Source organism: Xenopus tropicalis, chromosome 1, assembly GCF_000004195.4.
Source record: "Xenopus tropicalis strain Nigerian chromosome 1, UCB_Xtro_10.0, whole genome shotgun sequence".
Taxonomy (NCBI): domain Eukaryota; kingdom Metazoa; phylum Chordata; class Amphibia; order Anura; family Pipidae; genus Xenopus; species Xenopus tropicalis.
Genome location: NC_030677.2, coordinates 151947251 through 151959485, shown reverse-complemented (window position 1 = coordinate 151959485; position 12235 = coordinate 151947251). Strand labels below are relative to the sequence as shown.

General features: G+C 39.8%; 1 protein-coding gene across 2 annotated transcripts in view; it reads left to right on the top strand.

Annotated features, from left to right (window-relative positions):
- Window positions 1–1342: 1342 nt before the first annotated feature.
- The window catches only part of sppl3 (signal peptide peptidase like 3), a 33787-nt gene continuing 22894 nt past the window's right edge, over window positions 1343–12235 (top strand). The window contains exon 1 of one of the 2 annotated variants that reach the window (XM_012958101.3): window positions 1343–1665. In XM_012958101.3, the coding sequence (XP_012813555.1) occupies window positions 1643–1665 (23 nt within the window). In that variant the 5' untranslated portion in view covers window positions 1343–1642. The remainder of the gene's footprint in view (window positions 1666–12235) is intronic. The other variant, NM_203611.1, reaches the window with a different exon arrangement.

Below are 12235 nucleotides of genomic sequence, written 5' to 3'. Positions count from 1 at the left end.
TTTCCTGAAAATCCTAAATATCTAAGTTATTGACTGGACAAAGGCAATCATTTTTCGGTCACAGTGCTGCTAATTGCAATGTATTTTGTGTTTCTTTGGTAAAAGATACCATAGATTTCACTGCGAACATATGCATCCACTCCTTAGTTTTGAGTTGTTTAATTGGCAGATTAATTTAAACAATTTTGGCATATTTTGCCCTCTAGAGCATAACCAGTGCGCACTGCACAATCTTTCCTTGCGAGTTTCCTTCTGTGCTTCTTTTCATAATGACTGCATATGGATTCTCTAAGAAATCAAATCAGTAAACCTCTAAAGAAAACACTTACCGTAATAAAATACTTTCATGGCAATTCACCCTTTATGTAAGTAATTTCTGTAAGGACTGATAATAATAGAATCAATAATTTACAGAACAAATAATAAACTGGATGCTGCACCAAGTAACGCTGTGAAAGCTACAAAGGAACTAAAGGTGGTCAAATATGGGCCATGCAAATGTATCACCTTTGGTGGTCAGCTTTTGTTCACGTATGTTTACTGAGGGAATGATTAAAGAGAAACTACAGAGATGGAAAAATGTCCATTCAATGCCTCCCTGACTGGCCATACTTGGGCAGATGGTCAGGAAGCATGGTTGAAATCAGCTGAACTACACACCTCAGCTTTACTGATGGCTATGCCAGTTCTAGCAATTGACAGGCTAACCCATGCCAATATAAACATGTTCACAAAGCTATAGCCCACACTTGTTTGACACATAGGGTAGGCAGAGTTCCATCACTCCCCAACAGCATGAAATAGAAGGTGTTAGGCAGACTTTAATGAGTTGCTTTACTACTTCTTGCGCTTCCAGAGGGAGACTAACCTATTGGTGACTACAGCCATGTGAGGAAAATCAAATTTTGCCTCCCAAAATATTTTAATTTTCTCTATAAATTGAGGTAAAACTGCCAAATACAAAAAAAACCAACACTGTACAAATAGTTCAATTACTTTCCTTGTACTCAGGTTTAATCAAAAATATAATTCATGCAACTGTTTTAATTGTAACGTCAAAACAACAACAATTGCTTGCGTTTTGTTTCACTGCCCCCAATGTGCAACTGCAAATATATCCCGGTTAAAAACACTACTTAGTTTCCCCCTTTTCACAGCACTCAGCCCCATCTTGCTTTGCACACACATCCATTTGCCCTTGTATAACACAGTCGTGTATCCTGACTAGCAGGAAAAACAGTAAAACTTCCAGGGAGCCGATTTGGTAACAAGCCGCAGCAAGTGACGACACGACCAAGTGACTCCAAGGAACAAAAAGAGAATCCCCGCCTACACCGACCCCACGTGACGGGCCCGGTCCAAGGCGCTTGCGCAGCTCCGCCTCCTTTCCGTGAGTCGCGAGTGCGCGCACCGTCTCCACCAGTCCCGTGCGCGCAACCGCGGTTTCTCTGCTTTAGTGTGAGCTACGGTTCCCGACGTTTTCTCTTGGGCTTTCTTGTTTCGTCCGCAATGGATCAGGGCATCCGGAATCCTGGTTTCTCAGCGCCCTAATTACCGGCCGTCATGTCGAACACCGAATCACAGAGCCGCCGTTGAGTGACGCTCCCGGGCCAAAGCCCTAACACCTACCCCCGGAGGAGCCATGGCCGAGCAGACGTACTCTTGGTAAGAGAGCCTGCGGGATAAGGGGATGAGGGAAAGAAATAGGCCTATAGAGACGCGCTGTGTTTGTTATGGGCCGCACTTGCAGGGATGTCATGTTTGTGGCCCTCCGTCTGTTGTCCGGCTACGACTTTCGACAGCGCATTCGCAGGTCCTTCATGCCCGGAGGCATCGGCTTGTTGTAGGGCCACCGTCTGGGGAATACATAGGCTAAGGGATGTGTGTTAAGATGGCACCACGGTGCTGTTTAGCAAATAGAGATACTAAGGAGAGCTCGTTCATTGTGTGTCGGGCATTTTCGACCTGCGGATCTCCGGTAGTTATGGAACCAAAGCAACGCCTGTGGCACGATGTTGGGAGTTGCAGTTGGTCCGTTTCATGGATATAGACGAAACCTTCACTACATTGTATAACACTCACTCTGACCCATATTGTTCCTTATTATGATTCTTCCCTTTATCTAGACATATTCAGTGCTGAAAGATGAAATCCTTATATATGCATGGCTACATTTGTGTTTTAGTTACAGGTAGACGTGCTCAGCCGAGCTAATGGCTGATTATAATGGTATCTTTTATTTAATGATGTAACTCGCTGTTTTCCGACCACTCAACTATAGGTGGTTATACTGCATTTTATTGTCAGTTTAGAGAATACTGGGAGTTTTAATCCAGCAATAGTTGGAGACCCTCAAGTTGGAAATCATTGTCTTAAACCCATACAAATAAAGGCTTCCTGTTAGCCCCCATAAAGTCCTTTTTCATTGGCTCCTTTCTACCTTTATTTGTTTTCTTTGTAGTTCTTTTTACATTTACATGTCACTGTTTGACTCAGTGCATGAATTCATATGTGTACCTATGGAGACTTTCTGCCTTGTGGTGATAATAGTGGCTGGCAGCTTCCTTGCCATTGTTCATGTGGTTGATGAGGTTCACTATTTTTATAAGTAATTCTGGCTAACCACTACCATTGCAACCACAATGTACTGTTCATATTAATGCCACGATGGTGGTCTTTTCCCTTAGACTTTTAGACGCTCTGTTGCAGAGGTCTCCAAATTTTGTTTTAACTTCTTTATTCCCATTATGAACTTCTATCGTTGTTGACATTTTAACAGAGAACTGTAGCCATTTGTTTTCTACACTAAGATAGTGACTATTGAATGGTAACTTTAAAAAAAAATAGCAAGTTCAACTCTACTGCTAGCTCGTACTTTCTGAGCAAATGTATTAACACAAATTTGTCATACAGCAAATAAAAATGAAAGCTCGGTAATAACAGCCTTCCCCATGAGTTTTGCCATGTAGTAGGCTGATTATGCAGTATACAGGTATGGGACCTGTTGTCCAGAATGCTCAGGAACCGGTGTTTTCTGCATAAGGAATCTTTCCGTAATTTGCATCTACATACTTTAAATCTGCTAAAAAATCATTTAAACATTAAATAAACCCAATAGGATTGTTTTGCCACCAATAAGGATTAATTATGTCTTATTTAGGATCAAGTACAAGGTATTGTTTTATAATTATCTATGGGAGCCTTTCTGTAATTTGGAAAATTCTGGATAACGGGTTTCCAGGTGTAAGCTTTTTTGGACAGGGCTCTCTTCACCTCTTATATCAGTTATTGATTGCTTTATATGTTACTCTGTATGTCCAATGTATGAAACCCACTTATTGTACAGCACTGCAGAATATGTTGGTGCTTTATGAATAAAAGTTGATGATGATAATGTTAATAATAACTGGTCCCATACCTGTACCACATGTTTGCTTTTACAGTGGGGGTTGCCATACTGCTACTACTGAGGTATCTTACTGGACATAAATAGAACAGTTTGATCTATTTAGGACCAAGTTAAGGTGCTCTTGGTATCTAAAAACATTGGGTGAGGAAAATTGTATGGAAGATGCAACTCATATGTATGTACATACTACTTATTTTGCCAGTTGTATAACTGAACTAATAATGAAACCATAAAATTAGGGCTAAACTACATGGGAGATTTTATAGCATGGTGCCAAATTGACAAAACACATCCTACAAGTTGGATGAGGTTTCATGGGTCACAAAATAATGGGACTGATACAAAAATCTGATGTGTAAACTACATGAAAGGATTGCTTTTCAACATGATGCACTTGTTGGCAGGGAATGCTGCATGCTCTGTCTTCATCAGACAAGATTAAATTTGATGAAGTCTGGCACTTTTTTTTCCTCATTGAAATACATTGACTGTTGGATGTAAAATAAAACACCATCTGAATGTATCTGATCAGATATTACATTTCAACCCATGGAGATCAAATTTTGTTTCCATGTGCTATTGCATGACAAAATCAGATAAAAAAAGTTTTGCCCTTATCATTGAATATATTTCCATACATTCAAAAATTGGGTTGGATTTGTTTTTTTAACAGCTTCTTGTTGGAAGATGTTGAAGTCATTTATACAAACTGCAAGTACATCAGGCAGTGCAATATATCAGGCTTGGAAGGATTCTTTTCCTGTCAGTTAAGGGTCAAAGTAATCCTAGTTAAGCTGGTCACACCTGGCGCGATGCAGTATTTGTTTGCTGAGCAAATATCTTAAAAGATCCAGTAGTTTAACAACTTGTCCAATTAATCTGAGTGGTCATCTTCTCAGTCCTAACCCCAAAAGTAATCTGAGTATGTTACTTGTCAACATTTTTTACTTGGGTTTATTTTTTTAAATGTGTGGGCTTAGCTAAGGGTTGATCTGAGAATGGGCTGATTTTCCACCAGTTTTGTCTAATTCAGTGGAGTAATTGAAATTTTCTTCTATTTTTGTGTCCCAGTTGGTCATTTTTATATTCAGAAAATCTAAATTGTCCCATACCGGCCTGATACAATCCCAGATGTCCCATTAACCATTTGGCCCATGACTATGTAGGTGTTGAAAATGGCAATAAGCTAAATAGATCTACCGACATGTCTGATTAGAATGTGGGCAGTTCTATGCAGACTTTAGGCCTATACCCATGAATAGATACTGACTAGCTTGCTTGAAAGTTGGTGCTTAGAGATAAATAGCTAGTGCATTCTATCTGCTACATTCTAAACGGGAAAAAAACATTTCTGGTGTAGTAAATAAGAAAAAAAAAAAAAAAAGAAATCTTGATCTGACATAAACACAGTTATCAGTAAATGATCAGCATTGTCTACTTTAGTAGCCACGACAAGTAGCTGCTACTAGTAGCTCTGTTTGTCTTCACTCTTAAGGTCCCCATATACGTTAAGATTGAGATCGCCAAGCAAGCAAATCTTTACCACCTGGGGCCAAACGATGGAATGATATTGTCGGTAATGGGTCTGTCGGTTCGGGGACCGCACCAACGAGCCGATGCGGTCCTTGATCCGACTGAATTTTCTAATTTGGCCCATCGATATCTGGCCAATTTCAGGCCAGATATTGGTCGGCCAGGCCCCTCGTTTCTGCCTCTACACGGGCCGATAAGCTGCCAAATCGGTCCAAGGGACTGATATCGGCAGCTACGATCGCCGTGTATGGGGACCTTTAGGGCTGTGACAGACGGTGAGATTAGTTGCCGTGCGACAAATCTCCCTTGTCGTGGGCGACTAATCTCCCCGATATGCCATCCCACCGGCTAGAATGTAAATTGCTGGTGGGATGGCATACGCGGCGCCAAAATTGCTGAAGTTTCCTCTCAAGGCAACTTCAGCGATTTTGGCAAAAATCAGGGAGATTAGTCAGCCGCGACAAGGGAGATTTGTCGCACAGCGACTAATCTCCCTGTCTGTCTTGGCCCTTAGAGAGGTGCAAAGTTGATATGTTTCTCTGTTGCCATATTAAAAATGTGCATCTCCCCTTGTCTCTGAACTGTTTATGGTAAAGAGAACACCCACTGAATACTAGGGACACACCAAATCTACTTTTACAGAATCTATCATCAAGGATTAAGCAAATATCTTATAACATCCAAATCCTTATTTGCACCCGCAAAATCAAAATGGTGATTTTAAGGTTTTGTATTCGGACAAATCTTGGTTTTGGGTCATCTCTACTGGAGATTCATCCAAAGCTATTTGGGGGACATACTAAAGGCTTGTAGATAATTTCCTAGTCCTAGAATCAGGCTGAAAGACGTCAGTGATAGCAGCAAATAATTTTTTTCCTGTACAACCCATAGTGACACCCAAGTGTGTTTTTCCACTCCATTGGGAGAATTCACAAGATCATTCACATTGTGGAATTAGCATGTGAATATGGCTTTCATTAGTTATAGTACAATTGACTGATCCAAGATAGGAGTTACCGTCCCTGAGTAATGGAGGCCATCTCTGGCAATACAGCTAGTAGCACACGTGGCGGTTAGTCTTCTATGATAAAGCTGCTCTACTGCGGGTGACTTATCTTCTAAAAACACTTTCCCACCGGCAGTAATGTAAATTGACATTGGGAAAACAAGGCAACTTCTGGCTACTTGCCAAATTTGAATCAACGTGGATATTTTCCCTCTGGCGATTTACATTATTGCTGGTGGGAATTCATTTTAAGAAGATTAGTCACCCAAGGTTGAGTTGATTTATTGCTGTAAACTAATCTCCTTGTGCGCTATAGCCCTAAAAATTGAACTGCTGAAATACTGCTGTGGTACCACAGATTCCACTATTGTGTGGCTTGCTGATTTTACCGATAGACATAATTCATTGATAAGAGTTTGTGTTTGTAAGACCATTTAAGTTGCATTATACTTGTAGTTCAATTTTGTTACCCTAAGTTATGCTTGGAATTATAATTTAGCTATGTCTGCGCTGTTATACATTGAAAGGGCTCTTATGACATCAGCCTTTCCTCCAATTTTTCCTTTCCAATTTTAGGCTTTACACCCTTTTGTCTTGTAAATGGATAACATAGCAGACCTTTGGAAGCTGATGCAGTTGTTGCCAGCCTGCCTAAGAGAAAATGGCTGAACCAGTAGTACCTTTTTTTTGAACCTATGGCAAATTTAGTTAAAAGAAAAACATTCACATTCAACTCAAATTAATATTTTTAGTAAGTCAAATCCCCCACAGAAAATGAAAAATATATATACTGGTCCTTTAAAGCTTTAGCTAACTAATCTGTTTAGATTTTCTTTAGACTACACAAATTTGTATCGAGCTAGCCTGATAACTATATTTTTATAGTAATTACAAGATCGCACATTAGAGTACTTATCCTTTATTATTATATGGATTGCATATGAGAGCATCTTGGCCTTATTGATTGATTGTTACACATTTATCACCGCTGAGAAAACATGCTTTAAAATTTAGATAAACCTATAACAGCAAATAGAAAAGTGCATCCTATCACATGGGAGAAACTTTGCTTAGTAACTAGTTAAATGAATGAGCATGTGTTAAAAATCGAGCCAGTCCTCATCAGCATCAATAAGTTCCAAAGTTAATTTGTTCAAAGAAATGCTTACTGATCCTTATGTCTGCAGATCCCTTTAAATAATTATCACGTAAAGCATCCCATATGAAGCTGCTTGACATAAATAAAACTCTTTGATAAATTTTATACTTAGTAGTATGTGCAGTTGGATAATCTCGTATAAAAAAAAAAAAAAGGTGGTAGGCCATTATTTTTTTTTGGCCCGGGGAACAGCAGCAATAGCCACTTCCAAACAGCAACGCAATTACAAGATGACCCACTATGGCAGGGGTAGGGAACCTATGGCTCGCGAGCCAGATGTGGCTCTTTTGATGGCTGCATCTGGCTCACTGCCAAATCTTTAATAAAAAAAAATAACGGGGGCGTGGCCTGAGCTTGGCGCGTAGAAGACGTGTTCTAAGCCTTAGAACACGTCTTCTATCCGTCGAGCGCAGGCCACGTCCTCCTCTGCGTCCTTGGCACCCACCCTACCTTGCCCCTGCGCTTGGCAAGTGCCTTGTTTCATACAATATTCGGGGTGTGTGTACAACGGATTGACGAGACAACCAATATCGCTAAGGATGCAGATATTGGTCGTCTTGTCGATTGGGTGGGTTACAAGATTTTGATTAGGTGCTGTTGACGTTTCCCCCATTGACGTTCACTGGGGGAAACATCAACAGCACCTGATCAAAATCGAAAAATCTTATCACAGGAAAGATTGTAATTGCTACGTGTATGGCCACCTTGAGCCTGTAACACTATGATGCCGGCCAGTCAGGAGATACAGACCTGATGGAACTTTCTTTCTCTTTTGAAGACAGGGTTGTAGTTTGCTACCTACCTCATGGTTTGGTTTTGGGTAAGGATTATTAAGGTGGCTATACACAGGAAGATTTCAGCTGCAATTCAATTCCTTAACACCAACTTGGCAGTTTATTTGCCCATTGCCCTCCGACAGGCCTCCCCAACCAATACAATATATAGGCAAAAATTGGGCAGATGTTGATTGGGCAGGCTTGATTTTTTTTTTTTTGTGTGATCAGACACTGCATCAGCTCACTGATGTGGTCCTCACTCCAACTTTTCCTGTTCCCTTCATAGAAATGCGATCGCTTTGCCCTAGGGCCAAACAATCTTATTAGCACAACCACAAACCCAAGGTGGGCATTTCAGGGAAAGATTTGCTTGTTTGGTGATATTGCCAAACAAACAAATCTTACCATTTATGGCCACCTTTACGTCATGCCCAAATTAAATTGTAAAAAACAAAAGACCTGATAGAATCCATGGGGAGTGCCAATAGAGGTGTCCTTTTTAAAGTTGATAGACCTTTTTTTTAGCATAGAGTGATATCAGGTACTGGATATAGTTATCATTACCTACTACACAATGAGGTTAAAGGAACAGTAACACCAAAAAATGAAAGAGCTTTAAAGTAATAAAAATATAATGCACTGTTGCCCTGCACTGGTAAAACTGGTGTGTTTGCTACAGTAACACTACTATAATTTATATAATAAGCTGCTGTGTAGCCACGGGGGCAGCCATTCAAGCTGGAAAAAAGGAGAAAAGGCACAGGTTACATAGCAGATAAAGGATAAGTTCTGTAGAATACAATGGTGTTTTATCTGTTATCTGCTATGTGCCTGTGCCTTTTCTCCTTTGAATGGCTGCCTCCATGGCTACATAGCAGCTTATTTATGTAAATTATAGAAGACTTTCTGAAGTAAACACACAACTTTTACCAGTGCAGGGCAGCAGCACATTATATTTTAGTTACTTTTATACACTTTCATTTTTTGGTGTTACTGTTCCTTTAATTTAAAATATACAGTATGTCCCCTTTAGGGCTCTGGCACACGGGAAGATTAGTCGCCCGCGACAAATCTCCCCGAAAAACAATCCCACCGGGGCAAATGTAAATCACTGGTGGGATGGCATACGCGGAGTTTCCTCTCAAGGCAACTTCCGCTTTTTCAGATTTACATTTTCGCCGGTGGGATGGCATTTCGGGGAGATTAGTCGCCCAAAAACTAATCACTCCGTGTGCCAGAGCCCTTAAATGTACCAAGCACAAAACACTAAGAAAATCGCAGTGTATGGTAAGCCTTTAATTCAGCTTAATGTATAATTATAGTTTAGTTAGGCCTTTCCTACTTCCAAATATACTTAAATTGTACTCGGCATTGAATAAATCAAATAGGGAATGGTTAAGTGCAAAATGTGAGGGAACCCTGATACTTTAATTAGATAAAAACTATTATCAGATTAAACCCTGCTTGTGTATTAATTAGCTAAAGGAGATCACACATACTTAGGCAGATGGCTTTGCATACATGTTGAAATTGTTTCACAAAGTGTCTTATCATCCTCATGCTGATTATTTTATGGGATTTCTTTGTTTATTTTATTTTTTTTTGTCTCTGGTACTTTACTCTTCAATTTCTGTTTCTCAGACCTAGGAGAGTGACAGCAGTATTTGAAAGTAGGACCAAGACAGCCCTGATCTTCACCTTTTGCTAGAATGTAATCCTGATCAAGAATCTTTAAAAAAAAAAATAGTCCCTAAAACAACATAGACCAAATGTGACATTTTATATAGATGTATGTATGTATGTATAACTTTATTTATATAGCGCCACAAGGGTACGCAGCGCTGTACAATCTTACAATATACAAAATTACACACAGGGAGGACAAGTGTTATAATAAATACAATAAATAAGTATAAATATACAGGGAGTAAGTGCCATGTGGTATAAGACACAGTAGGAAAGAGGTCCCTGCCCCGTAGACCTTACTATGTAAGTAGCTGGGTAACATACAGGCACAAATTGGAAGGTAAAACATGTTTTGTTTTTAATGCAGCTGCTCATATACATACATACATACATAAGATAAAAAAATCTACACACCCCTGAGAAATGCAGATTTTTAATAAACGAAACCTAGATAAATCCTGTCAGAACCACCTTTATTGCAAAATTGCAGCTTATACAAAGTCGAAAACAAATCAGAAACCCTTACAAAGAAGAACCTGGTTGCATTAGTGTTAATGCCTTGTAAACTTTGTTGAAGCACCTTATGATTATATTACAGCACCAAGTCTTTTGGGTTAGTCTATCAGTTTTGCACATCTGGACTTGGCAATTTTAGGCCAATCCTCCTTGCAAAAACTTTTTAGATCGTTCAAATTGTGAGGGCATCTCCTGTGCACAGCTTTCTTCAGGTCACCCCACTGATTTTCAGTTGCATTAATGTCTGGGCTATTACTGATCCTTCTTTGGTGAAGCCATTGCTTTGTTAATATAGATGTATGCTTTGTTGTTGTCGTGCTAAAAGGTGAAGTTCCTAATCATCTTCAGCTTCCCAGCAGATGCTTAAAGGTTTTGTGACAAAATAGACTGATACTTGGAGCTATTCAAGGTTCCATTCACCTTGACTAAAGCATCTAGCTGATGAAATGCAGTTCCAAAGTATTATGCTAACTCCACCATGCTTCACTGGGGTAATGGTGTTCTTGTGGTAGTGATGTGCTGAGTTATTTTTGCACCAAACATACCTTTTGGAGTTAGGGCCATCAACCATTTTCCCACATCATTGTGTGAGACTGGGTATACTTTTTTGGAAAGTTAAGACGGTTTTTGATATTTTTCTTTGTAAGTAAAGACTTTCATCTTGATACCCTAACCCACAACCCAAAGACATCCTGCTGCTTCTTCTTAATGTTGCTGTAGGCCTCTTGGTGTCCACCCTGACCAGTTTTCTCCTTGTCTTCTCATCAATCTTGAAGGGACATCATGATCTTGGTACATTGAGCCATATATTCGCCACTTGTTGATGACTGTCTTCACTGTGGATGTTTAATGACTTGGGTATTTTATTTGTTCCCCTCTCCTGACTGATAACTTTCAGTTATAAGATCCCTTACATATTTTCTTTGTGAACCGTGGCTTTAGGAGTATGAAACCAAGGGTAGTAATAATACAGGAACAGTCAAACTTTATCTGACCTACTTTAATTGATTTCAACTAATATTTGAGATGACTCTGAATGCAGCCACATCCTTGATTATTTAAGGGTGTGCTCAGAAAAACTAATGTGCCACAGAGAGATTAGGTGCTTGTGATAAATCTCTGCTACTGCTGGCGACTTATCTCCCCGAAATGCCTAATAATGTGAACCGCCCATGAGAAGGCTTATGCATTGCAAAGTCGCCAAAGTTTCCCTTGCTTAAGGTTATGGAAATATTGAGCAGACCTTTGGAATACTAATTCGGCAGATCATGGCAGTGCTGTTATTTTGCATTGTTTATTGTTTCTTAACTATGGGACGAAGGATTTTAAATAACTTTAGTTTTCTTTATACATTCAATTGATTTTGAAAGCAGTTATGTCTGTTCTTGACTGTGTAACATTGAATAAATGTACGCAGCTTTTTGCATAAATCTGTAAAGCTGGCCAGTACAGGCTGTTGTCCTCCAACCTACCAGCTTATTGGTCCGTGTATGGTATGTATCTGTTTAGGGATCGGCTTTATATCTCATTGGCTGTCTTGAAAATTTGTATGTGGAAGGCCAAATCGAGTCCAGATCTGCTCGTTTGACAACACTGCCAAACACGCGGATCTGGCAATGTATGGCCACTTTTAGGGCAAAGTCACATAAAGCATTGGCTCTACTTCTCTCTGTCTGCATTTTGTAGGCAGGCAGAAAGTAGCAGATCTGCTCTCTTCCACTGCTCGTGCTGCTACATGGAGTGGAGATCAGCCCGATAAGGCCTGCTTTCCCTTCTTTTTTTTTTTGGGCCAATCTCTACTCCGTGTAGCTGCATACAGGACAAAGCTGTGCCGGTCAGTGCTGCTATACAGGGCTGTGGAAAAGAGCAGATCTGCTTCTCTCCGCCTTCCTACAAAACACAGGCAGAAAGAAATGGTGACTTTGCCTTTAAAAGTTAAAAATTAATAACTGCAAATCACTAAACATTATGAATAGTGGGTAAGCAATCTACATATAATAAACAAGAATGTTGTTCTTTGTTTGATCTAAATGCTCAGATGTGTTGTTGGATGACGGTCAGTAGGCTCCATGTGCTATAAACCTAGTCATTTCATTCAACTGTAATGCCTTAATAGGTCATGTTGTTGGCTTCCAAATTTTGAGCTATAA